General features: G+C 39.3%; 2 protein-coding genes and 1 long non-coding RNA gene across 3 annotated transcripts; 1 reads left to right on the forward strand and 2 right to left on the reverse strand.

Moving 5' to 3' along the window:
• Positions 1–646: 646 nt before the first annotated feature.
• On the forward strand, positions 647–9,274 carry LOC110909912 (symplekin). The gene is made up of 26 exons (XM_022154641.2): positions 647–983; positions 1,175–1,427; positions 1,494–1,608; positions 1,687–1,846; positions 1,929–2,103; positions 2,764–2,865; positions 3,006–3,464; positions 3,541–4,113; positions 4,188–4,256; positions 4,386–4,502; positions 4,572–4,805; positions 4,939–4,986; positions 5,075–5,203; positions 5,288–5,434; positions 5,515–5,577; positions 5,666–5,773; positions 5,854–5,937; positions 6,014–6,061; positions 6,281–6,355; positions 6,477–6,653; positions 6,898–6,969; positions 7,459–7,503; positions 7,571–7,654; positions 7,728–7,831; positions 8,138–8,487; positions 9,037–9,274. The coding sequence occupies exons 1-25, from the start codon at positions 790–792 to the stop codon at positions 8,481–8,483; spliced, it is 3,981 nt and encodes a 1,326-aa protein (XP_022010333.1). The 5' UTR covers positions 647–789; the 3' UTR covers positions 8,484–8,487; positions 9,037–9,274.
• Positions 9,275–10,440: 1,166 nt separating this feature from the next.
• Positions 10,441–13,851, reverse strand: LOC110909911 (calcium-dependent protein kinase 13). Its single transcript, XM_022154640.2, has 7 exons — positions 13,055–13,851; positions 12,080–12,223; positions 11,781–11,933; positions 11,510–11,625; positions 11,268–11,435; positions 10,946–11,176; positions 10,441–10,867 (listed from the first exon to the last, which is right to left on the reverse strand). The coding sequence occupies exons 1-7, from the start codon at positions 13,659–13,661 to the stop codon at positions 10,715–10,717; spliced, it is 1,572 nt and encodes a 523-aa protein (XP_022010332.1). The 5' UTR covers positions 13,662–13,851; the 3' UTR covers positions 10,441–10,714.
• A 4,388-nt stretch (positions 13,852–18,239) lies between these two features.
• On the reverse strand, positions 18,240–19,049 carry LOC118487325. The gene is made up of 2 exons (XR_004881374.1): positions 18,794–19,049; positions 18,240–18,477 (listed from the first exon to the last, which is right to left on the reverse strand). It is a non-coding gene; the product is annotated as an uncharacterized LOC118487325 (long non-coding RNA).
• Between the last annotated feature and the right edge of the window lie 7,457 nt (positions 19,050–26,506).

Raw genomic sequence — 26,506 nt, forward strand, 5'->3', positions numbered from 1 at the left:
ACTTCGAAAAACCGAAAAGGGATATCAGCTAGGAGAGGAGGTCGAAATTACGATGTTATGGCTAATGGGGTGTGTGTAATTGTGTAACTGAGTAACCCTTAACCTCCACATAATTCTCCTTTTATAAGCACCCAGGAGGAAACCTAATTAGTTAATAAGGGTAATATGGTCCATCAACAATTACCAACTAATTATTTAATAGGTTATTAAATATTTTGATCTATATTATGTAAATGATTATGATGGGTATAGATTAAATATTAATACATAATATATTTAATCTTACATCGGTAACATGTTCGTTTGTGTTCAATAGTTCATTAGTGTTTTTAGCTTTTATATTTTATTTAAATACTTCATTCCGACAAATAAAATATTTAATAAGTGTCAATGTATTATATATTTTATTCATGAACGTTTGTTTGTGTTCGTTTGTTACCATTTGTGTTCATGTAAATTAGTTTATGCTCATTTGTGTTATCATCTATCGTTTTCATTCGTTGCCTAAAATTAACAAACAAAAACAAATGAACACGAACAAGTTCCTTTCCTTAACAAACAAACACGAACATAAAATCTAGTTCGGTAAGCGTTATGAACAGTTCTTCAATACATATATTTCTTAACAAACAAACACGATCGGTTGTCTATGGTTAAAATGTCGAATGAATTTTACGAGCAGGAGCAACCCTAGAAGTGTTGAGTTTGTTTGCAGCTGTTGAAATCGAGATTCAGTCAGCAGCTAACCCAACCCTCCTCCTCCTTCTGTATTATGTCCCTTGGAAGAAGATGGTGGGAATGATTTCGATGGAGAAGTTTTCCGGCCTCATTCACTCCGCCAAATTCTCCAGCGATGTCCCTTCGAAGCTGGACAACTTACGCAAGCTTAAAGATCTCGACCCTCACCTCCTCTCACACTTGTTCCCTCAACTTCTCGATCTTCACACCGACCGCTCCAGCCCCGTTCGCAGATTCCTTGCAGAGTCAGTGCGCCTCCTTCCTTCCTTCATATCTCAGTTTTCATTTCTTATATTTCTTTCACATTCAAGTTTCTGCTATATATATTAGAATTAGAATAGAATGAATGCCTTTTGTCCTGCATTTTAGGGCTAGGAAATCCTGTTGCTAATTGATTCTCATATGTATGTATGTATGTATGTATGTATGTATGTAGGATCGCTGGCGATGTTGGGTTGAATAACACGGATTTATTCCCTGATATTGTACCTCTTTTGTTAACTCTCTTAAGAGATGCTACACCTGCCGTTGCTAGACAGGCCATCACTTGTGGAATCACTTTATTCCGACGCTCTCTTATCAAAACTGCTATTCAGGGCCTGTATTCAAGTGACCTCCATGATTCTCTCCAGTCATCATGGTTATGGATGTTGAAGCTTAAAGATGAAATTTATTCTATGGCATACCAGGTAACCACCAACATCTCACCCATAACATAATCTTTCTGCTGCACTCTAATTTTCTTTAACCACCAGCCTCACAGCGATGGGAGACAGTTGCTTGCACTCAAATTCGTTGAAGCAGTCACTCTTTTATATACAGCTGATCCTAGTGCTTCTACTGAACCACCTGAAGATCACACTTCTAGAGGTCTTTTTCCTCTTATAAATTCTTACTTGTTTTTTTTTTCATCTTTCGTGTGGCTATGTCTGATGGATTGTGTGGCAGATGAATTTAACATAGCATGGCTTCGTGGGGGCCATCCCATACTTAATGTTGCTGATTTATCAGTAGAAGCCAGCAAGAATCTGGGTTTGTTGCTTGACCAGCTAAGATATCCAGCAGTCAAGTCACTCAGCAATATGGTTGTTATTGTGTTAATTAAGAGGTATTGGATGTTCATCATACATATGCTATACTTCTGTAATTTTCTTCACTTTAACTAATTCATTTATCATGCCTTTTTGTAGTCTTTCAGAAATTGCTAAGAAAAGGCCTGCATTTTATGGCCGTATTCTTCCGGTTTTACTTGGGTTGGATCCATCAACTTCTGCTGTGAAAGCTGGTCATGTTTCCGGGGTTCATCATGCTTTAAAAAATGCTTTTCTTACCTGCTTGAAATGCATGCACCCGGGTGCTGTACCGGTAACATTGCCACATTCTTGCCCTGTTTCATGTCATTGCCATCTGTCTATATACATATGCAATTCCCTTAATTTTGTTTACATCTCTTTGTGCTTTGAGTGGATGCCCTTGTTTCTAGTGTATTTTCTCCTTTCTTTCAATTTAACACTTAGTTAAGTGTGTTATGAATGAGAACTTTAGCGTAGCAAAAGTTTTCCCCTACAACTTAGATTTGGTGGTTATGTTTTGGATTTAGCTAGTTTTGTTGTGAGTTTATCCTGAAACACTCATATTTAGAAGGATGCTTTAGTGTAGATTAACACATTTAGTATTATCTAGAGATGGCGATTATTGACACTTCATCTTGAATTGGGTTGATATGCGTTATTGTGTTATACTCAACCTGCAACATCTCATACGGGTAAATTTAAGAACTTAGTTAAATATGGAATGGGTCAGATGTTTATAACTTGCTTGGTTGTCATGTATGATCTTATTGATCAGGTGTGTTTAGTTCAATTATTACTTTCGTTACAGAACTACATTTGTTCTTTTTTTTTTTTTTTGGCATTTGAACTTGAATCAGTTGTTTAACATCATAGATAAAACAAGGAAATGCTTTCTAGTTTACTTATTTTTTCCCTTTTTGTACTGGCCTTGAACTATGCTCTATTTTTGTAGTGGCGAGATCGTTTAGTTGGATCACTTAGGGAAATGAAAGCTGGTGATTTGGCTGAAGAAGCTCTTCAGCAAGTTCTTAGGGGTAATTCATCGACCACACAGGTACCTAATCTCATTATTAGTATCTATTAAACTGTGGTTTAATTTATTTAATGGGTCAAATTCAAAACTTATCTTTACGTTATGCACAAGGCATACAGCTGTGCAGTTAAAAAGTATTCTTGTATGGTGATAAATTTCAGGATATAAAACCTTCCATAGAATCATGTGATGCTGTGCATTCCAGTGCGGTTAGGAAAAGGCCTGAAGTACAGGATGTTAATAAAGATGATGATGTACCTGGAAAGCGTGTGAAACCGAATGAGGAGTTGAAGGGGAAGTCCTCAAGCAAACAGAATGTAGAGAGTGGACCTGTGCAGCAGCTTATTTCTATGTTCAGTTCATTGGTTGCACAGGGTGAACAGTCTGCAGCAATGCTAGAAATTCTTATTAGTAGTATTTCAGCCGATTTACTTGCTCAAGTAGTCATGGCCAACATGCCAAATCTTCCTCCAGTTCGCCCTATAGAAGAGGCTGAGAACACCGAGTCCTATCCTGCTACAGCTGGTGGTGCTAATCTGTCTGCATATTTGACCGACATATTATCAAAATCCACCAAACCTCAAGTCACACATTCTGATTTTGAGACACACAATGATGAGGTATATTCTTATTATCTTAAATTTACAATACTATTATATCTTATTTTTGTATAATTATATTGGAAGAATACTACAGGAACCTGAAATGGAGGGTGAACAGCCTGCAACAAAAGACAGTGATGATGTAGCAGATTCTACCACCAATCAGGGTTTGGTACCTTCCGTCCCACCTGTTTTTCTTAATATACCACCATCAATACCGATTGCTGGCTTAGGTACTCCATCTGAAGATATAGATATAGGCGAACTTGAGGATGGCATACCTGGTCTGGAATCATCAGCCAAGAATGATGGAATGCCTGAAATTACCAAAATGGACATGTCACCAGTTGACTTGGAAGATAACAGTCGAGACCAAATTACCAAAATGGATATAGTTCCTTCGGTGTCTATGTCTACAGACAGATCTGAGGAACTTAGTCCAAAAGCAGAAACAAATAGCAACAATTCCTCAACATTAACTTCTCTTCAGTTAACATCTAAAGTTGTCCTGCCAAAAATGTCTGCACCTGTTGTTAATCTCACTGATGAACAGAAGGATCACATACAGAAATCAGCCTTTATACGCATCATTGAAGCCTATAAACATATAGCAGTTGCTGGTGGTTCAGAGCTTCGTTTTTCTTTACTTTCCTATTTAGGAGTTGAGGTAATATTTCTAATAAATTCTGTGATAATATAGTTTAGTTGGTTATGATCCTGATTTGTTGCATGCTGTGGCAGTTTCCTTTGGAGTTGGACCCTTGGAGATTTCTTCAAACACACATACTCTCTGATTATACAAATCATGAGGTCATCTCTCTCTCTCTCTCTTTATCCAAACTAAATTTGACTGAGCCCAACTCAATCAATTTTAGTATAAGATTGTTGAATTTATACTTGCTTGAATTTTAAAATGACGCGAGTGACTTATTCTTTCAGGGGCATGAGTTAACCTTGCGCGTCCTCTATAGATTATTTGGAGAAGCAGAAGCAGACCATGACTTCTTTTCTTCAACAACAGCAACTTCTGTTTATGAAATGTTTCTTCTCAAAGTGGTTTGTAAATTTCCTCTGTTTCTCAGTGGTAGTATAAACTGCTTTTTTTGAACAAAATTCTTATTGCAGGCAGAAGCACTCAGAGATTCGTTCCCACCCTCTGACAAATCTTTGAGTAGATTGCTAAACGAAGTTCCATACCTGCCAAAATCAGTTGTTAAATTATTAGAGTGGTTGTGTGTTCCTGGAAACAGTGAGGAAGTGCACAGTGGAGATAGAGTGCATCAAGGTCTTAGCATCGTTTGGAGCTTAATTCTGCATAGACCCCCCACTAGAGATGCCTGCCTAAAAATTGCTTTACAGGTATTCTTACATACTTGTGAAATACAAGTTTTCATTTATGAAAACATATGAAAGTTAAAGCCTCAATAATGAATAGGCAAGCTAGGTTTAGTAAGTGTTTTACCCTACTGATCATTCTGGGATTTTTAAACAGAGTGCAGTGCATCACTTGGAGGAAGTACAAACGAAGGCCATACGTTTGGTATATTGTCAATTATTATTGATTATCACCTGAACAAGTTTAAGGTTTTTTTTTTCTTTCAAATTTTGATTGAGTGTCCAATCTTCAGGTGGCAAACAAGCTTTATCCTATGCCCTCCATTTCTCAGCAAATTGAAGATTTTGCAAAGGATATGCTATTATCTGCAATGAATGCTGATACTTCGGTTGATGATGGCTCCAATACTGAATTAGCCATGGTGTGGCTTAACACTTTAAACATAATGATGAACTCAAATATTAGATATGGAACTTTATATTTTTCTTGTCATCTATAAACGTAGGACACACAGATGGAAAAACCTATGACTGAGTCAGTAAGTGCCAACACCAAGGATGGTTCTTCTGAGGGTACATCTGAAAACATTCCATCCTCCTCGGTAACCGATGCACAACGATGCATGTCACTATATTTTGCCCTTTGTACAAAGGTATACGAGTATATAATTCTTTGCGTAATCTGATTTCTGAGATTAAGTTTTGTTAATTATTCATTATCTCTGAGTTACAGAAACATTCTCTTTTCCGTCAACTGTTAGTTGTGTACAAGAACATGTCAAAAGCTGCAAAGCAGGTTCAGTAAAATGGAGTGTACCAATTTCATTTATGTATTTCAAAACATAAAGCAAGTATACTGGTGTTAAGATTGGTATTTTGTACAGGCAATTAGTGTCCAAATCCCGAAACTAGTTCGCACAATTGGCTCATCATCTCAGCTTCTTGAAATTATTGCAGACCCACCTGCTGGAAGTGAGAACCTTCTGATGCAGGTCTTTTATGCTTTCATATATTCTATTATTCTCATAAAAATGGTGAATATTTTTTTTTCTAAGTTTTTTATTTTTTATAGGTTGTACAAACACTAACAGATGGGGCAATTCCCTCTCCTGAGTTGATAGCTACCATTAAAAAGTTATATGACACAAAATTAAAGGTATAATGTTTGTTATCTGCATGGTAAATATAAACCTGTTTTCACGCTGATCTTTTTACGTTCTATCACTTAACAGGATGCTGAGATTCTTATTCCAGTATTACCGTTCCTGCCGAAAGATGAGGTTTTTTTACCTGCTTCTCCATATGTGATTATTTTACCATAATTAATTGAAAATTTCTGTTTTACCCGAACACCCAAAGTTTATTCATCTATGTTGCTTTTACTTGCTATGTTTTGTGCCTTACCGAGTGAACTTTTGGTTTCTAAATCTTGTGACCCATTTATTCTTTCAAAATGAAAGTGAAAGTTGTAGTAATATTGTTAACATGTGTGTACCCAGGTTCTTCAGATGTTTTCTTGTTTTGTAAATCTTCCACTAGATAAGTTTCAGGCTGCACTTGCCCGTACCTTGCAGGTAATTTGGCTCACCGATTGATTTTGTTTTTTCTGTTAAAAAATCGGGTACTGAAATGACCTATTTTGAGCTGCTATGGGTGGTGATGCATAAGTTGTACTGAGATGTGTTTGAAACGCAGGAATCATCCGAGGGTGGTGCAGGTCTTACTCCAGCTGAAGTGCTGATTGCTATCCATGGCATTGATCCTGACAAAGATGGGATTCCCCTCAAGAAGGTTACAGATGCATGCAACACTTGCTTTCAGCAACGACAGATATTTACGCAACAAGTTCTAGCAAAAGTTTTAAATCAGCTGGTACGTTCAAGTTCAACCTTTAACCAACTACAAAATGGTTGACCTTCCAGCACTTGTTTTTGATTTTGTTAATAATCGATACTCAAAGATGTATAACCAAACTTATGTTTGAATAGCAATATTTAGGAGCTTGTGAGTGTGCTTTTGATGATGTTTTTTTAAATCGTTTGATGTTGCTTTTTATTGTTTGAATTGTAACCCATAAAATATAACCAAATTTTCTAATAAATGGGTGGTTGATCAGGTGGAGCAAATACCTCTGCCAATGCTGTTCATGCGGACAGTAATACAGACAATTGGTGCATTTCCCGCCCTGGTAAGCATTTGATTTGGCAAGGCCTTTGAATTTGATTTTTGAAAATGAATGTGGTATTGAGCATTCAGAATCCAGTGTAATAAAATCTGGTGGTTGAGATGAGTAAACAAATAAACACATCCATTCATAGCAGAGCAGAGCTATTGATAGGGTCTGGGGAGGCTGCTCGGCTGCTCCCACTAAGACCCCTGGCTCTAGAAAACTTCTTTTATTAATCCAGATAACATAAAATGTGACTGGTGCTTGATATGAGTACCAACCGTCTTTAAGGTGTTGACCATTTCGAAAATTCTGATTATTGAAGGTAGTAACAGATAAATTTGGGTATGTATATACCCTTTCGTAAACTGTTTCGTTGCAGCTAGTATCAAACACCCCTAAATAATCACATAAACATTAGCCGAAGTAGGTTATTTTATATATGATTGCAAGTATTTTCAATCTCAAGATATTTATTCTACTTTTATGACGAAATATCTGACAATGCAGGTTGATTTTATTATGGAGATTCTATCTCGTCTTGTGAGCAAGCAGGTGAGAAATGAAATGTTTAAATACTGGTACATTTAGAAGTTGTATAATAATAGAGATTCTATGTCAGATTTGGAAAAACCAAAAGCTGTGGGTAGGATTCTTAAAATGTGCTCAGCTAACAAAGCCTCAATCTTTCACCGTTCTACTTCAGGTCAGTCCTCTATTAATTCTCTTCTGCTGACATGGTTATTTTGTCTCATGATGTTTTTTGGCTGTGTTTTTAGCTTCCTCCTGCACAGCTGGAAATAGCATTGAATAAACAGCCGGTACTCAAGGCTCCCTTGGCTTCCTATGCAAGCCAACCAGACATTCGTACATCACTTCCAAGGTTAAGTAACCATGTGGCAGTTTGGACCTGTTTGCTTATAAACGGGTCGATTCATGTTATGTTTTCTCTCTCAAGTGGATCAAAGTCGTGCTGTGTCAATTTTTTATGCATATAACTTCTTAAACCATTTTATTTTAACAATTTATATGATTCAATTGTTGTAATCGTATTTAGCACACAAATATTTATTAAAAATTGGACAAAAGTTTCAGAATTGCCATGTTACCCCAGTCCATATTTCCCATTAAGTTTTTGTTTCACTCGCTTTTCAGTCTTTCACACTGGAAACGGCTTGTTATTTTTCAGGTCCATACTGGCGGTTCTTGGAATACAACAGGACTCTCAAACTGAGAGTCAGGGGCAAACCACACAGTCTCAGGCCCAATCACAGACAGTGTCTCAGGCCCAGTCTCATACACAGTCTCAGGCCCAGTCTCATACACAGTCTCAGGCCCAGTCTCATACACAGTCTCCAGCCCAGTCACATACACAGTCGCAGGCCCAGTCACATACACAGTCTCAGGCTCAGTCACAAACACAGTCGCAGGCCCAGTCACAAACACAGTCGCAGGCTCAGTCACAAACAGTAGACACAGGCAATTCAGGGAAAGATGTGGCAGCTGAGGAACCAAAAGAATCAAGTAGCAGCTGACGTGGTATGCTACTTGAAAAGTTTACTGTTATCATTAGAAATAATTTAACAAAACTAGATGAAATGAAATCCTCAGAATTTTGGTTTGTGTGAGGCAAAAACTAGCGGTGGTCATTTGCTATTCCTGACAGTTTCGAACATATAAACCTGTTTATTCATCATCATCATCATCATCATCATACTCAGTATATCCCACCAATAGCAAAGCAACGGTAGGGTCTGAGGAGGGTAAGATGTAGACAGCCTTACCTCTACCCTGTAGAAATAGAGAGGCTGCTTCCAGTGAGACCCCCAGCTCGATAGTAGTTTTGCATCAAGCCTTGGACATAAGGCACATAACACTCAGCAATCGGGACAAAGACCGATTAGTGCATGTACCCTTTTGTCTTCCAGCTATCAACGCCACCACATGATGCATGATTAACCGTCCTCAACTTTTAACGTTATTTTCACGAAATTAGTAAAATAACGTTAAAATTAGTGCACTTTCACTTTTGCCCCTCGATGGCACAGACATATACATTATAAACAAGAGTTTTCATTTCTACTGCAGGTTGCTGAAGTGAAGACATGTGCAATTGGATGGACTTTCAACAATCTATTTTCTTGTAGCATAACTTCAAATGTACGAGGCTAAAATGTAAAGTATTTTTTTGACCGATAGGAGATGCAAGTTTCAAAAACATAATTACCTCATACATGTTTGATATGCTGGTATAATTTCACTTGCCTATCCAAGTGTTAATTATATCTTATTTCTTAACGTGTGAGAAGCGTACAGATAACTAAAATAGCTGTCTGTGATATGATTGAAACTTCGTATAAGTACTTAAGGTAATAAAACAATGGTGATGAAAATGAAAAGAGATGGTTATGATTCACAAGGGCGGAACCATAGGAGGGTCAGACCTTCAGGCCAGCCAAGTTTTATGTTAAAACCTTCAAAAAAATCTTCTAGAGCAGTTAGAATGAAGATAGTATCTCTTCCGGTGGCTGGTGGCGAGCTCTGTAATAAGCTTTTTAAATATATGATGTTTATTAAATGAAAATACTAAAGTTTTTTTTGAGAAATGGTGTTGATTGTTTACGTGTTTTGGAGAATGGTATAGGATTGAATTAAATTTGGAGAATGGTGGTTACGCTTGTACAAGAAGTGTATTGTCTGAAAATTGAACAACTCGCTGCTTCAACAAGCGTATCACAACTTTTACATTTCCGGTCATCTTCTTCGGCTACCTCCGGCCTAACCAGGAATTCCGGTGTCAAGAAATTTCTCCGTCTATTCTGCTACATCTTCTCCGGCGAGATGTACAAGCGTGCTGCATCTTCTCCGACTCTGTTGCGTCTTCTCCGGCGACTCTGTTGTATATTCCGGTGTCAAGAAATTTCTCCGGCCACTCTGTTGCATCTTCTCCGGCGAGATGTACAAGCGTGTTGCATCTTCTCCGGTGACTCTGCTGCATCTTCTTCGGCGAGATGTATCATTCTCCGGCTGGGATATTGGTTTTAAACGTAATACACTTGTACTACAGGCGCAATACATACTTTTCTGACAATACGCTTGTTACAAGCGTAACCACCATTCTCCATATTTAATTCAATACCACACCAATCTCCAAAACACGTAATCAATCAACACCATTTCTAAAAAAAAAAACCATCTTTATCATCTTTATCTAAAATCAATAGCTTCGTCCTTTATTCACATTGCTAGTAACCCGGTATTTTAAAGAGCCAGCCACATTGAAGGCTTGAAGTATATTGTGATAAGCTTGAAGACAGGATGATCACTACTTATGTTAGAACCAGAAATCAGCTAGACGATGTAATCGCTAAAGCCTTACCGGAAGTCTGCTTTGCCAAATTTGTAACAAGCTAGACATGATCAATACCCATGCTCCAGGTTGGAGGGACTGTTGGATTATGTTCACCCTCTCCTTTATAAATGCATACCAACTCAAAAATATACAATTTTATGGACTAGACAAACATATTAACAACTACGATACAACACAACAACGTAACTGACTTTATAACACTACAAGGCAACACTACTTGTTTGGCAAGAATTATATTGAATCACAATCACCGACAATTTTAGAAGATCCACCAAACACGCCCCGGATCCACCAAACCATATGGGGCTCACATCCGAATCTAATCAAACCAAACACAAGGAAGGAAGGAAGGACCTATAACATAATTACAAAAGAAATTCAAGCCATAATTACTCATTCATCATTCCCCAGATTCAGAGAACCATCTTTCATCAGCTTTACACTCAAGTTGTTGAATCGTCCTCTTGAATAATGTCTAGACGCCTTTCTCCAATCAGTTCCTGTTTTCATCATAGCAGCAAACTCCTCATAGCTAATTTTACCATCCTGCATCGCCCAATACAAGAAAAATGTTCACAAAACTCGTTGCGTAACAAACATGCTTAATGACGGAAATACCCTCACCTTATCTGTGTCGACTTCTTGGAAGATATCATTTGCAATATTAGAAATATCTTCATCTCCATCTTCCATTAATGCATCCTGAAGCTCGTGTGGCTCTATGTAGCCACTACTGTCTTTGTCAAAGTATGAGAAAGCCTTGTGTAAATGCTCATCGTTTGCCATCTTTCTAAGGTGGAGTGACACCGCCACAAATTCCCCATAATCCAGACTACCTTTCCCGTTAGTATCCACCTGTAACCATGAGAAAACACCTCCATTTATGAACCGATTCACTTTAAAATTGGTAAAAATGGATAAGAAGCAAGCAGTTAATTAGGCTCACAGCTTCAATAAGCAGCTGTAATTCAGACTCTGCAAGTGCTGTATTCAACTTTTGAAGTCCACTTTTCAGCTCTTCGGTAGTAATAATACCATCGTCATCTGTATCAATCTTTTTGAACATTTCCTTGATGTCTTCAACTTCATCATTAGATAAGAAATCAGCAATAACCTAAAACATCACAAGTAGTAGAGATTAATACACATGTATCTGATATGTATGGAGAAAAGAATCATTGAACCAACCCTTAGAGCCTTTCTCTTGAATCGATTCATCAACGAGAACTGCTTTAATCTTGACTTGACAACATCACCAAGGGGTACATTTGGAGCCTTCTTAGCATTTTGGAGCCAAGGATGTTCTGCATCAAACAGCATTATAGAATAAACAAAGTCCTGAAATTAAACATTCATATGTCCATATTCCTTCACTGCCATAAACTCCACTATATGAACATGTGAAAAGTTCACCAAAAACATTAAAAATAATGCAATTAAGTTTCAACAAGAAGCATACCAAGTACTTGCTTAGCCGTAAGTCGAAGCTTTGGATCTGGCTCTAACATCTGGCGTACAAGACTCTTGGCACCTTCAGAAACACTGGGCCATGGTTCACGTTTGAAATCTATTTGCCCACGAAGAATAGCCTGTGCAACACCTTGTTCAGATTCTGCATTACAAAGCAAAAAGAATTATTATAACTTAGACTGTTTGGAAGAATAACAAAGTTTAATTAAAAAGGAAGTGTATACAACAAAAGTTCATATATTTTATACACAGAGAAATACATGAATCATCTAGAGAAAAAAGAAGTACCTGCCCAGAATGGAGGAACACCACATAATAAAATGTAAAGAATTACTCCTGCACTCCATATATCAATCTCTGGCCCATAACTACGCTTAAGCACCTCTGGGGCCATGTAATAAGGGCTTCCAACTATTTCAGAGAACTTCTCGCCTAAATTAACGAGTTAATCAATAAAGAGGTTCAAGCAAGTCTGCAAGTGATAATTGATCAACATGGTACCATATTTTATGTAGTAAACAGATAAGTATTACAACCAAATACAGCTCAATCAGCAGTGTCTGAATTCAGTGGTTACAAACAAAGATAACTTCAAACATTCCACAAGAGGTTAAAGGTAGCACGACTGACAGAAAACAATTCAGCCTAGACTAGTGTCTTCTATCGTATAGTCATCTTACAAAATTAACATACTGTTTTCCTAAGCCTCATCGACAATGATGTAAGTTGTTCAATTTACATAACTGGTAACATTCAACTCATCAGGCTTCCATTTGTTGTGTCCAAAAGAAAGGCTGACTTTTAAGACCTCCCAAACAATAAAGCCATCTCAGAACAGTGACTTATTGACCTCATAAAACCGAATTAAAATCTCATTCTAGAAGCATAACATTAGAAATGGTAAATACATGGGTCCTGTTAAGAAGCAGCATTGTTGTATAAACCTACATCACGTTAGAGGTATTCTATCTAACAATAATTGTATAATAGCATCACGTTGGACACGGTTCTTCATTATTATAGTCCGATACAACAAAACACGAGATTAATAACTTGCTATATCCAGTTTATCAATGATGGAAAGCATTACGCACGTTACTAACTGGTGCTTATTAATAACTTGTTTAATTACTAACCAGAAGCATAACATGAGAAGTTGTCATACAATCTACAGAAGAAGCATCATGATAATAAGTTAAGCAAACACAAAATATCATGGCAAAATCTGAAAGCTCCTGCTCCTCCTAATCTAGTTACTACTACCTGGCTTGAAGAAAATAGAGAGGCCAAAATCGATGGCTTTAAGAGGCGAATTCTCCTTCTTGTTAGCAAACAGAAAGTTTTCAGGTTTCAAATCCCTATGAATAACTCCATGCTTATGACAGAGCTGCACAACCTCCACCATAGTCCTGGCAACGTTAGCAGCAGCACGCTCGGTATAATGCCCCCTGGCAACGATCCGATCGAAGAGCTCCCCGCCCTCACACAACTCCATGACCAAATGCACAGCATTCTCATCCTCACAAGCCTCTCTCAACGTCACAATACTGGAATTCTGGGGCAAGTGCTTCATGATGGCCACTTCTCGGCGCACATCCTCCACATCCACAGCTGTTCGCAGCTTCCGCTTGGAGATGGACTTGCAAGCTAGTAATTCTCTGGTGGTCCGATCTATACAGAGGTATGTAACTCCGAACTCGCCTCGCCCTAGCTCCCTGTCCACCATATACTTATCCTCTATATTCTCCTCCTTTGATACATCGTTGAGAACAGTGACGGCAGGCTTATCCTTCTTGTAGTTGTGATCGTTGTTTGATGGTTTGACGTCCTCCCTGGCGACGGCCGCCGGAGATCTGCAGCAGTTTCCCATGATAGCAATTAGCTAGGGTTCCATCTAAGAGAGAGAAAGGGGAAAGGGAATGTGTGTGTTGTTGTTGGAGAAAGAAAGTCTGCGTTTGTTGTCCGGAAAGAAAGAAAGTTTAAGTTTAAGTGGGGCCAGAACGGCACGGAGAATTTGAACAAAACTTCAGTCAGTCAGGAGGACGACAATTTCCTTTTTCTTTTTTTTTTTCTTTATTTCGCCCGCCTGTACTATACTGTAAATATCGTTTTGGATAAATTACACTTTTCGTCCTTTATGTTTGTACCAGATTGCAACGGATAGCCTTTAACTTCTATTATTACAGTCACAATCCTTTATTTGCAAAACTCGTTACACTTTACGTCCTTTACTACTAACCAAATTAAAATTTTCAGTTAAGTTTATTCACTCAAGGGTATTTTAGTCAATTCATTTTTTATTTAAATGTTTAATAAATAAAACAAAAAATATTGTATAAAATTCATCTTCCCCAAATTCTTAACCCTAACCACCACATCTTGCCACCACCACTTCATCCTGCCGCCACCGCCACATCCAGCCGCCATCACTCCGGCCACACCCACCGACCCTTATCCTTTGCAGATCTGCAACCCAAGGAAGTCAAATACGCTAAAACCTCAATGATCAAGAATAAAAAATTAGTTGTTTGATCATAATCTGCATATAATTTCTATCAAATAATCAAACTCACTTCATATTTGTGTAAACAGCTGGGTTACAGATCTTGAAAACCGAAAATCTTATTTTAGTTAGAACTCCAACCCCAACCCCAACTGAAAACCGCGATGATAAAAGAATGAAAGAATTGAAACTATATGTATCTATAGAACCTGTGTGAACAGCAACGTATCCTTCCGGTTTAAGCGTCCGGCCAATTTCCGACGCCGTTTTATCCGATCTGTCGAAAACTTCGTTAACCACCAACGGTTTATCTCAGAGTGTACACGTCTTCTCCGGCAGTTTCCGTTTTATCCGATCTATCCAAAACTCCGTTAACCATCAAACGTGTTATCTTCAAACGGTTGTCGGAACCCTGGACTGTTAACCACCAACGGTTTCATCGCTTTTTTAAATATTCCGACGGAATCTTCAACGCCGATTTCTCTCAAAGCATACACGTCTTCTCTAGCAGGAGTTTCGATGCACAGAGATTTCGACTGCGTGTTCAGGAATCCATCGACGATATGGATGGAGGTGGCGGTGTAGCGGATCTATATGGAGGCGGTGGTGTGGTGGATCTGGTGGTGGTGGGAGTGGTAGTTGTCACAGTGGTGTTGGTTTGACAGAACAGATGAAGATGATAGAGAGGTAGAGGATGAGGTTAGAATTGTTTATTTTCTTAAATATATTTTAAGTATAATATTAAAATTACTAACCTACCCTCTCATGTGCAAGACACATGTTATATTTAACTGAAAAATTTAACTTAGTTAGTACTAAAGGACGTAGGGTGTTATGAGTTTTGCCAAAAAGGACTGCGACTGTAATTATTGAAGTTTAAGGCTATCCGTTGCAATCCGGTACAAACATAAAGGACGAAAAATGTAATTTACCCTATCTTTTTCTTAGTTTCTTAATTTTTTTTAACAACAAATTTCTTTTTATTTCTATCTGAGACTTAACCCAAAATCTTTCTCTCATAAGGTGTTTAAAGGTATTGTCTTTGCCAATAGACCACCAATGCATTCTTTTAACTGCGTCATAAGCCCCAATCTAGTATGATGTAGCCATAAAATACTGAACTCACATTCTTTATTGTTTTTTGTGCCTTTTTTGCATCCGGTATTGCTTCATTGAGCTTTTAGCATGATGAGCTTCAGTATGAGGATGTGTGTTTAGTTAAGCTTCAATTTATTAATCTTCGGTTTGTAAACTTCAACTATTGAGCTTTATGTTGTTAAGCTTCGATCTTTGAGATATGCTCTTCTAAGCTTCAAATGTTGAGCTTCTACTTGTTAAGCTTAGGATCGTTTAAACTGGAGAACCATCCAGACGACTACCATAACATCCCAATTTTTCACCAACAAGATGTTTTGACGAATTATTAGACAAGATTTTAAGTCACGAGACAATCAATGATTAGGACCACGATTATCATGATGGACTTGGAAGGACCCAATTGTCATTATTTTAAAGAGTTTAATTGGTGAGCTTTGGATATTATGATTTAATCACCAAATCAAACCCTAGGTTCATGGCATAGAGAGAGAGAGAGAGAGCGGGAAAGAGGAGGAGACGCGACGGGGGGATTTATCGTGTTGCTTTTAGATCACTATTCACATAATTATGGTTATATTAATTTTGTGTTTTTAGAATCTTGGGGGTCGATGGGAGTGGCGGCGTTGGTTGTGGTTGTGATCGAGTGGGTGATAGGGTGGTCGACGAAGGACGTAAAACCATTATGGTGGTCGCTAGTGTGTAATCAGTGGTTTCAGTGGCGAAGTGGTTTCAGTGGCGATGTAGGACGAAGGCAGTGGCGTCGGGGTGGTAAGGATCACGACGATGACGATTGGGTGGTTCGGTGGGTGAGTGATGAGCCAGGTTGGACCGATTCGGGGTCGTAGAACCCTATCAACGTTTAGGTCATTTCGCCGATCGCGTAGAGGAGTCTCTAGGAGCTTTCGGCCTCAGGCACTCGAAACCGACTCGTGACAGCTTGGACCGGGTTTGGCTATGGGATTGTTCATGGGGTCTGGATACCGACTCGTGACAGCTTGGACCGGATTTGGCTATGGGATTGTTCATGGGGTCTGGATGGCTAGGGTTTGCATGGAGGTGACGTTTACATGCATGGGAGACCCGGTTCGGGTTTGCAAGTCCAAATGGGTCGTGGGCGACCCGATTGATGGTATGACCAAAAATTTTGGTTTCGTTAGTGTTGGGTTCGATGGATGATCCGCTTTTGGTGCGATTGGGGGTTTGACTGTGTGTTGTTTAAAGACATATGCATGAACGTATGGTAACCATGTTCATGTGAGAACAGGTTTGAGATACAACATGAGTGGGCAGTTTGCAGCTTGGGATTAAGAAGCTTCGCAACCAGTGAGTTTCTAATGCCATCTTTTGTGGTGTAAAACGATGGTAAAGAGGGTGTATATGAAGCACCCTTGTGGTGTTTAAACGATGGTAAAGAGGGTGTATATGTCGACCAACAGGTATGTCCATTACGTGAGGGCGCTGCTGAAAATGCTAACCATAACTTGTTCTCTTGCAACTTTGCTACGGATGCAATGCAAATTGGATTCATGGAACGGGAGAAGGATTTCCCATTCCTTAGCTTGAAAGATATAAACTTGTGTGGTCTTACATATGGTCTTGGTGCAAGCTTCCCATTGCATCTTTTAACTCACTATCAAAACTCCTTGATTTTTGAAAGCGTGTAACATCTCTCTACTTATCTTGGTGGTGAGAATGATCACGACTTGGCATATTTGGAGGGATCGAAACAACAAAGTTTTCAATGACCAAAAGATGTCTATTGCAAAGGTTGGCGAGGAAATCAAGTCCACCGATCTTCTTTGGATTAAACATGAGTCTAAAATTCCTAATCCGGATTGGAAAAGGTGGTATAATTTCAATTTAGTTCCCCTAAGATTTTGATGTATTGATGGTCTTGTAAACTAGTTTCTTGCTAGCCTTTTGATTAATAACATCGGCCTGCCGTTCAAAAAATATATATCATGTGTATTATTATAGAATGGAATATATAATGCATTCGACCTCAACATTGAACTGAAAGTGACAAGGCGGCCCTTGAAAATCCAAAAGAACTAGGTCCAAGGATACTAATAAATCTTTGTCCTATGGATAAAATAATTCGTTTTGTAGCTCTTAATTTCTATAGATATATAGAGCCTAATTGGTTTCCAATATTAATTAAGTCTATGAATATGACATTTAATATAAAGACGTAAGCGTCTTTGTGATCGATCTTCTTTGAATTACTTTCATCTAGAATATATAATATAATAATATATTATATAGATGGCCAAGTCATAATAAGATACATGAATTTCTTGAGACCAACAAACAAACGTCATGTTCACTAAGAGGTGAGAACATATCGTGTTTCGGATGCGGCTGAAGCTAAGTGCAACGAAAACGTGAAAACATGCGCAAGAAATATTTGTACGAGTGTATTTAAATACAGGAAAAAAGAAAGGGTGTGTGTGTGAGGTGGGGGTATATATATGGTTCATTACAAAATATAAAATTATTGCAAGAAATATTTGTACCATTTTTTAATATTTTAAACTTAATTTAAAAGATTAAGAAAATTACTAAAATTATTCGTGACGAGTGTATTTAAATACAGGAAAAAAAGAAAGGGTGTGTGTGAGATGGGGGTATATATATGGTTCTTTACAAAATATAAAAGAGTAAACTTCCGTTTTACTCCATGTGGTTTGGTCACTTTAACTGTTTTGCCTAAAACCTTTAAAAATAGCCAGTTTACTCTCTGATTTATGAAGCCCTTCATGATTTCACTCCCTGCCTCTAACTCCATCCAAAATGTTTATTAACTGAAAGAGTATTTTGGTAACTTTAAATATAAAACTAAGGTAATTTAGTAAAACTATAAATAAAAGATTATATTATATATAATAATAAAAAATAACAAAACAATCATCACTTCTCTCTCTCACTACCCTGCACTCTCTCCTCTTCTCTCTCAACACTACCCAGCCCCATCATCACCGCCGGCGACCACCCACCGCCATCACCACCAATCGCCACCACCTGAATCGAAATAAGAAGCCCAAGTTGTGTCGCCGTCATCTATACCCTCTTGCCATTTGGATACCTGAAATAAATCATATTCCACCCCATTCATCATCTTCTTCAAAACCCCCAAAATTAGCAGAAATCAGAAAACCATCAAGAACAGAAATCTCTTCTGTGTGTTAAGCATAAATCTGAGTTATCTTCATCAGCCAATAAAATTCAACTACATAAAAATTATAAAAACTAAAAAAAAACATAAAACCAAAATATCTTATCTTTATTAATTAGCTTTATACATCAGTTATATCTTCTTATATAATACAAAAATAAAAAGGAGAGGGTAAAACAGATGTAAAATCGGATCTTAAAACACATATAAACAGATCTAAACATACAGGTCAATGAAACTAAGGTAGGTTTGATGGCTCTTTTCAGATCTAAGCGAGGCCGACTAAGAGATGGTGTCTGTGGTGGTGGTAATGGCGGCGGCGGCGACTATGGTGGTGGTGCGGGTGGTAATGAGGGCGGCGGTGGTGGTGGTGAGGGAGTGGTAATGGCGGGGGCTGGTGGTGGCGGTGTCTAATATGTTACAGAAGGTAGAGAGAGAAGGAGATATAGAGAGAGAAAGTGAGTGATGAATTGAGGAAGAGGAAGAAAAGGATCTGATTGTTATACATAATTATAATTTTTTTATTTTTATATCAAAAAAAGACAAAACAAATGGATTTTAAAAATCAATTTAAAATACATATTTATAGAATTACCATAATACCCTTATCTTTAACAAACATTTTAGACAGAGTTAGGGGCGGGGAGTGAAATGGAGATAAGTTAAATAGATCAAGGAGTAAAATGGCTATTTTTAAAGGTTTGGGGCAAAACCGTTAAACTGACCAAACCACAGGGAGCAAAACGGAAGTTTACTTAATATAAAATTATTGCAAGAAATATTTGTACCATTTTTTAATATTTTAAACTAGGGAAAAACAAAGGGTGTGTGTTGAGGGGGGGGGGGTATATGGTTCATTACAAGATATATTTTTTTTTTTGTTGAACGGCCAACGAATCCTCCAAATGGGTTACTGGCGAAATTCACCATATCGGGATACACTCGCCTCCGATCCGGGGAAACCCCCACCTAGGCCGAAGCCCGTGAACACTCGCCCGAAGGCACGACAGTGCGGTGAGGTAAAACCCGCTCAGTTCAAGGATCGAACTAGTGATCTCCACCTATTCGCCTAGTCTCCCATCATTACCAGGCGACGCAGAAAATAATGGGGAGGGCAGGAATCGAACTTGGGTCCCTTAGAACACCAAGTCTCTCCCTTACCACTCCACCACCACCTCATTGGCAGTGACGAGTGTTTTTAAATACAGAAAAAAAAAGAAAGGGTGTGTGTGCGTAGGGTGAGGGGAGGGGGTAATGGTTAATAAAGATGAAGATTTGTAGGTTACTAAATAATCGTTAATAAAAATTTGTAGGTTACTTGATGTTAGGAGTGTAAAATAGGGAATTTACTATGGTGGTTTGTTCATTAAATGTTAGTTTTGTAAAATATTTTAAAACTTATAATTGTGTTGTCTTATCACTAAAAGTATGCAATTATGCTATTCTAACATCATAATTATAAATGATAATCCCTTTGCACCCATATATATATATATAGGGGAAGGTTCATTTGAGAAGAAATTTTTGAGAATAAATTTTAATTAAGAAGAAAAAGAACAAAGGGTAATTTTATAAAACATTAAATAGTTTTTTCACTTATCTCATTTATTATCATTTTTTACTAATTAATTAGTCACAAAGACTATTATCCTCCACACTAACTTTTTTTTGCCTACACACATCAAAAGTTATCCTACATATTTCGAAATTCACCCTACACGTTGAAATTTATCATACACAACTCGTAATTTGTCCTACACAACTCGTAATTTATCCTACCCTTTAAATTATTTTATTTTATTTTTTTTAAAAAAGAAAATATATTTTGAAGATAAGTTACAAAAAAAATTAATGTATTAGCAATTAAAGAGGAAGACTACAAATTAATTACCTATGGAGATTTACCAATGTACCCTTGTAGTAACATTAAATACTTATATTTAATGAAGTAAAATAAAACATTCTTATTGGTTGAAATTTGTTCTTTTTTCTTCTTATAAAAATTTCTTCTCATTTGAACTCTCCACTATATATATATATATATATATATATATAGGAGAAGGATCCGTTAGAAACCACCCTTTATTGCGAGAATCGCGAGAACCAGTGTGAACACAAACAGTAATACCTAAAAAAATCTAAAAAAACACACAAAAATTTTTTTTTTTACCATTTTTTTGTAAAAATCGCTATATTTTGTTTACAATAAAAAAAATTAAAAAATTTTCAAAAAAAAAAAAATAAAAATCGAGTCACAGTTATCCATGCACATGTGCATTTGTATCATTTCTTTGACAAAGTCCGTAATTCATTACAAATATTAGACAATTGCATTTTCATTTACACTACCACGTGTATACATTACTTTTTACGTTAACAATATTAGAAAGGAAAATTGGTATTTAATAAACCAACCTTTGCCCAGTTGGTAAATAATAATCCAACCTACAGAATTGGTATATAATAATCCTACCTATCAACATGTTGGTACTCAATGAACTTCCGTTAGTTTTTTTTAACTGAAGTTAGTTTTTAAGTTTTATTTATTACACAAACAGTCCCTGTAGTTGTAATTTACTAGTTTAACTATGAGTTAATAGCCAAAATGGTCCCTGAGGTTAATAGCCACAACACCGCCACCACCACCACCACTGCCACCGCCACCACCGCCACCACCGCCACCACCGCCACCACCGCCACCGCCGCCACCGCCACCACCGCCACCACCGCCACCACCACCACCCCCACCACCACCATCGCCACAGCACCTCCACCACCGTAACCATCGCCACAGCACCACCACCACCACCACCACCACCGGAGAAGAAGAAAACGCCGCCACCACCGCGGTATGCGGCGGCACTATTGTCGGAAAAACTCACTGGCCACCTGCCGGCTATCAAACGTCGCTGCCAGCTCCGCCAGAGCTCCTCCGTGATCTGACACACTTCACCGGTAGGAGGTTCCTTGAGGAAGAGACTAACCGAGAGGGGGGGGGGGGGTTGTTCGTCGGAGAAACCATGGCAGAGAGGGAGAGGGGCTGTGTGTGACAACCCGAAATCTAGAACCTTTCGTTGTGTCGTGATGTAACTTGCTTGTACATTATGCGATTAGTTGAATGATTAAACTTAATGATAATGTGAACCTTTTTATGTGATATGTGCTTGTTATGTGCATTGTATATATTTATACGTGTTATATGCGAACCGAGAACCCAACCCGAGAACAAAGAACCCGACTCGAGACCATGAGGTCTCGAGTGAATAGTGACCGAATGGGCCTTTGGGCCGAGAACCTTTGGCCGGTTGGGCCTTTGGGCCGTAAACCCCCACTCGAAACCCACTAAGGGTGCACACTTGGAACTAGCCTATATAAACTACCCTTAGTTAGTTTTTGCCATTTGTTGAACATTACAACACACACACTCTCCTACTTCTCTCTCTCACTTAAAAACTCTAGAACACAAACACTTCATCATTCTTGGATCTTTGGACTTGGATCGGCTCACACACACCCGATTGGAAGCTTTTCACACACCCTCGAAACCCATAACCGGTTAGTGTCCTTGATGTTATGTTGAATGTTAGTGTGTTCATGTTATGTCTAGGGTTTGAAGGTTAGATTGTTTATACATGAGAAATGATTTACTACTTGTTAAACAAATGATGTTATTATATGTACAATGTTGATAATCGGTTAACACATCTTCATGTAGAGTTGTGATATTTTGTGTTTAAAGGAAGTTTGAACCATTTATGTTGATATTCATGAAATCGGACTAGTTTATGATAATACTTAGTTAAAAATGTGTTGCTAACAAGATGAGTATTGATATCTAGTTTGGGATTATAACTCTTGTCCGAAAATGCATAATATGGTTGAATGAAAAAGGGTTTATGTTATGAACTTGATGAATATGTGTTTGAATATTTGAAGAACACTTTGAATGATAGTTGAAGATTGAAAACCCTTGTGATTTTGATCCATCTTTGACTAATAACCTGATTAGGAAACATGTTAGTGAAATTCTATTGGTAGTTTCCTGATTTGGGCCTGATTATATTGTACCACTAATCTGACTATATCTGCATCAGCACCTGATCGTGAAAATGACTGCTACCGACTCGCAATCACCCGGTTGCGACTCGCAACCACAGCGTGACAACTCGAGACCACGCGGTTGCGACTCGCAACCATAACAGGACAAGCCGAGACCACAGGTTACGAGTCCCGTTGCGACTCGAGACCTCAGCATGATGAACCGAAACCATGGTTGCGACACCGGTTGCGACTCACAACCATCCATGATCAACACACAGCATGACTCGAGACCATGCTTGCGAGTCCGGTTGCGACTCGAGACCACACTTATGGGCCTTAGTTAATGGGCCGGCCTTGTGGGCTTCTGTGTTAACTGCTATTACGTGTTTGGGCTTAAGTAGTTGGGCTGAACTTGTGAACCGTATGTGCTACTGTTGATTGAAATACTGTTACTGTTAAACGTGTTTGCCATACGTGTTGAACATACGTGCATTGCTGGCTTGAATCTGATTATAAGTGATATCCGTGTTAGGACGTAATTGACTACTTGCGACTTGATTGATCTTTCTGTGATTAACTGCCGAGCAAACCAAGGTGAGTTCACACCCTCTACAAAGCATGGGATTCCCTGGGTTGGGAACGGGGTTAAGGAACGTGGTTTCCTCGTCCTCCTTGGGTAGGACGTAAGTGGTTCAGGAATGTGATTCCTCGTCCGGACGGACGGATAAACGTACTAGACTAAAACTCTATCACGAAGTCCCTCCTTTTTGTATCGACTAATCGCCGGGCCAATGGCGAGCGGGTCATTAGTTAGATAGCGCTATTTAGGTCTGACAAGCCTCACACCGTGCCGCAGAGGACGGGCGTGAACTAATGGATCTGGGGCACGTCAATGATGATAGACATTGATGTTTTTCAGGGCACATAAACATGACTACAGTCAGCAGTCGATATGGTAACGAGTCTAGTGTACGCATGGGGTAGCCCCCACGGTCGAAATGCCTGATAACTACATGGGATAGCCCCCACGGCCGGAGTGCCAGAGTAACTGGGAATGAACATGTCACGTTTTAAAATATGGGGTAACCCCCACGGCAGGATGCCAGTTAAAGGAAACTGTTTTCGGAATAACTAAAACGAACACTCAACCGTGAACTCACTCAACTAGTTGTTGACTCGTTACTACATGCTTTGCAGGACCATAGGTACTCAGCTGGAGCTTGCATGGAGGAGGATCGTTGTGGGACACGGATTGTTATGTGCTATGTTAAACTTGAAACTTTTGAACTTATGTTATAACTTTAAACCTATGCTTCCGCTTGCCACTTAAACTTTATTGTTTTGAAACACCAATCGTATTAGTTAAACTTTTATAATCATTATATGCTTGTTCAGTATGATTGGTGGCTGGATCCTGGTCAGTCACGCCTCCATGCGGTAGTACTCCGCAGGTGGGATTTTGGGGGTGTGACAGATTGGTATCAGAGCCATTGGTTATAGTGAACTTGGTTTTAATAAAGGAGAAACGTTTTTGTTAAAACCAGACTATAACCGGTTTAGTGCTCAACGGTCCACAACGACACTTCGCTCCTCATGCAAGGCTCGACGTTCTAGGTAACATGATGTGCGTATATTGCCTACTTGCTAGTTACGTAGTACATTGCTCATGGTATGCTTGATTAATATAGCTACTGTTGTTTGAACATGTGCGTGCTTACTCTGTCCTACTATCGTACTTTCGCGAACCTCTCTCACACGTATTACTCTTATTATGAAGAACCATGTCTGGACGCGTTAACATGACACAAGCCCAGTTGACGGCTTTGATCAACGAGCGAGTTGCCGCAGCACTCGCAGCTGCAAACGCAGGAGGTATATCCTGCAGTCCGAAATTGTTCTAGGATCATTTTGATCCTACTCTCGTGAACCAACCTTTGTGTTAAACTCTGTCTTTCTTTCACCTACCTTAGGTCAATATGCTCAGGCACCGGTGTGCACTTTTAAGACCTTTATGGACTGTCGACCCACAACTTTTAGCGGAACTGAAGGAGCAGTAGGTCTCCTACACTGGTTTGAGAAACTGGAGTCTGTGTTCGAAATGTGTGAATGCCCTGAAGCGCGCAGGGTAAAGTATGCTACTGGTACTCTCGAGGGTTTGGCCCTCACGTGGTGGAAAGCTCAAGTACAGATGTTAGGGTTGGTTGCTGCCAACGCCACCCCATGGGAAACTTTCAAGGAAATGATCAGGGAGGAATACTGCAGTCGTGACGACATTCACAAACTGGAAGATGAGTTCTACAATCTCAAGATGTCGGGGTCAGAGATTGAGGCATACACTAAGAGATCGCATGAGCTTGCCTTGTTGTGTCCTACAATGGTGGATCCTCCGTATAAGCGAATTGAACTCTATCTCAAGGGCTTGGTGCCAGAGATCCAAAGTCATGTGACTTCAGCAAACTTGACTACTATCCAGCAGGTTGTACAGTTGGCTCACCGTCTCACTGACCAAGCGGTGGAGCAGAACAAGTTACCGAAGCGTATAGGTGCTGCAACTACTTCTGGTGCTTCTAGTGGGGATAAACGGAAATGGGATGGAACTTCAAGCAGGGGTTCAACTTCGGTGCAAACTCAGTCTCAGCAGAGAAAGACGGACGATCACAAGAGCCCTAGTCAGCAATCGTCCGGTGGTCAAAGTCATGGTGGGTACAAAGGAAATCACCCCAAATGCAATCGTTGCAACCTACACCACAGTGGGCCATGCACCAGGGGCAACTGTCATCGGTGCAACAAGCCTGGTCATGTTGCAAAGGATTGCAGAAGCGCATACCCCGCCAATCAGAATCGTCAGCAATCTCAGCAGAACCAGCGACAGCAGCAGGGTAACAACAAAGGGTGCTTTCAGTGTGGAGCTGAAGGCCACCTCAAGAAGGATTGTCCCCAACTGAATCAGAACAACAACAACAACAATCAGGGGAATGGTAACAATGGGAACAACAACAACGGTGCTAGGGGACGAGTGTTCGTGATTGGTCAAGGTGAAGCAAGGAATGATCCCAACGTGGTGACGGGTAAGTTCCTTCTCGACGACTTTTATATTACAGTCTTATTTGATTCGGGTGCCGATACTAGCTATGTGTCACTAGAAGTTAGTAAGATGCTTAAGCGTATTCCTACACCCCTGAGCGACAAGCACACCGTAGAGCTAGCTAATGGTAAGAGTTTGGAAGCCTCACACGTAGTCAAGGGTTGCCAGCTTATTCTCGCTAACCAGACCTTCTCTATCGATCTTATTCCTATTGTCTTGGGTAGTTTCGACGTTGTCATTGGGATGGATTGGTTATCCCAACACCGAGCAGAGATTCTTTGCAACGAGAAGATCGTTCGTATTCCTGGTTTTGGTAGTGAACCCCTCATGATTCGTGGCGACAAGAGAAGTGCTGTTGAGAACATCATCTCTCTTCTTAAAGCCCAGAAATGCTTACGAAAGGGCCACACTGCGATTTTGGCTCTAGTTACTGATACCACAGAAAAGGAGAAGAAGCTAGAAGATTTTCCCGTTGTACGCGACTATCCTGAGGTATTCCCTGAGGAATTACCTGGTCTTCCGCCCCATCGCCAAGTCGAGTTTCAGATTGAACTAGCTCCTGGAGCCGCGCCTGTAGCCCGTGCACCTTATCGTCTAGCGCCATCAGAGTTGGAAGAACTCTCCACGCAGCTACAAGAACTCTTGGATAAGGGTTTTATTCGTCCTAGCTCATCGCCTTGGGGAGCTCCAGTACTTTTTGTGAAAAAGAAGGACGGTACCTTCAGAATGTGTATCGACTATCGCGAGCTTAACAAAGTGATTGTGAAGAATCGTTATCCTCTACCGCGTATTGACGACTTGTTCGACCAGTTG

The sequence above is a fragment of the Helianthus annuus genome, chromosome 15 (genome assembly GCF_002127325.2).
Source record: "Helianthus annuus cultivar XRQ/B chromosome 15, HanXRQr2.0-SUNRISE, whole genome shotgun sequence".
Taxonomy (NCBI): domain Eukaryota; kingdom Viridiplantae; phylum Streptophyta; class Magnoliopsida; order Asterales; family Asteraceae; genus Helianthus; species Helianthus annuus.

What these genes read in the sequence shown, in the direction of transcription:
- LOC110909912 (XM_022154641.2), top strand. Translation starts at nt 790, where the DNA reads ATGGTGGGAATGATTTCGATGGAGAAGTTTTCCGGCCTCATTCACTCC. An exon ending in TGCACCCGGGTGCTGTACCG is followed by an intron (nt 2,104 to 2,763) that starts GTAACATTGCCA and finishes CTATTTTTGTAG; the next exon opens with TGGCGAGATCGTTTAGTTGG. An exon ending in CAAAAGTTTTAAATCAGCTG is followed by an intron (nt 6,654 to 6,897) that starts GTACGTTCAAGT and finishes GTGGTTGATCAG; the next exon opens with GTGGAGCAAATACCTCTGCC.
- LOC110909911 (XM_022154640.2), bottom strand. Translation starts at nt 13,661, where the DNA reads ATGGGAAACTGCTGCAGATCTCCGGCGGCCGTCGCCAGGGAGGACGTC. An exon ending in TGTTCCTCCATTCTGGGCAG is followed by an intron (nt 11,934 to 12,079) that starts GTACTTCTTTTT and finishes TTTGTAATGCAG; the next exon opens with AATCTGAACAAGGTGTTGCA. An exon ending in TCAAGAGAAAGGCTCTAAGG is followed by an intron (nt 11,436 to 11,509) that starts GTTGGTTCAATG and finishes GTGATGTTTTAG; the next exon opens with GTTATTGCTGATTTCTTATC.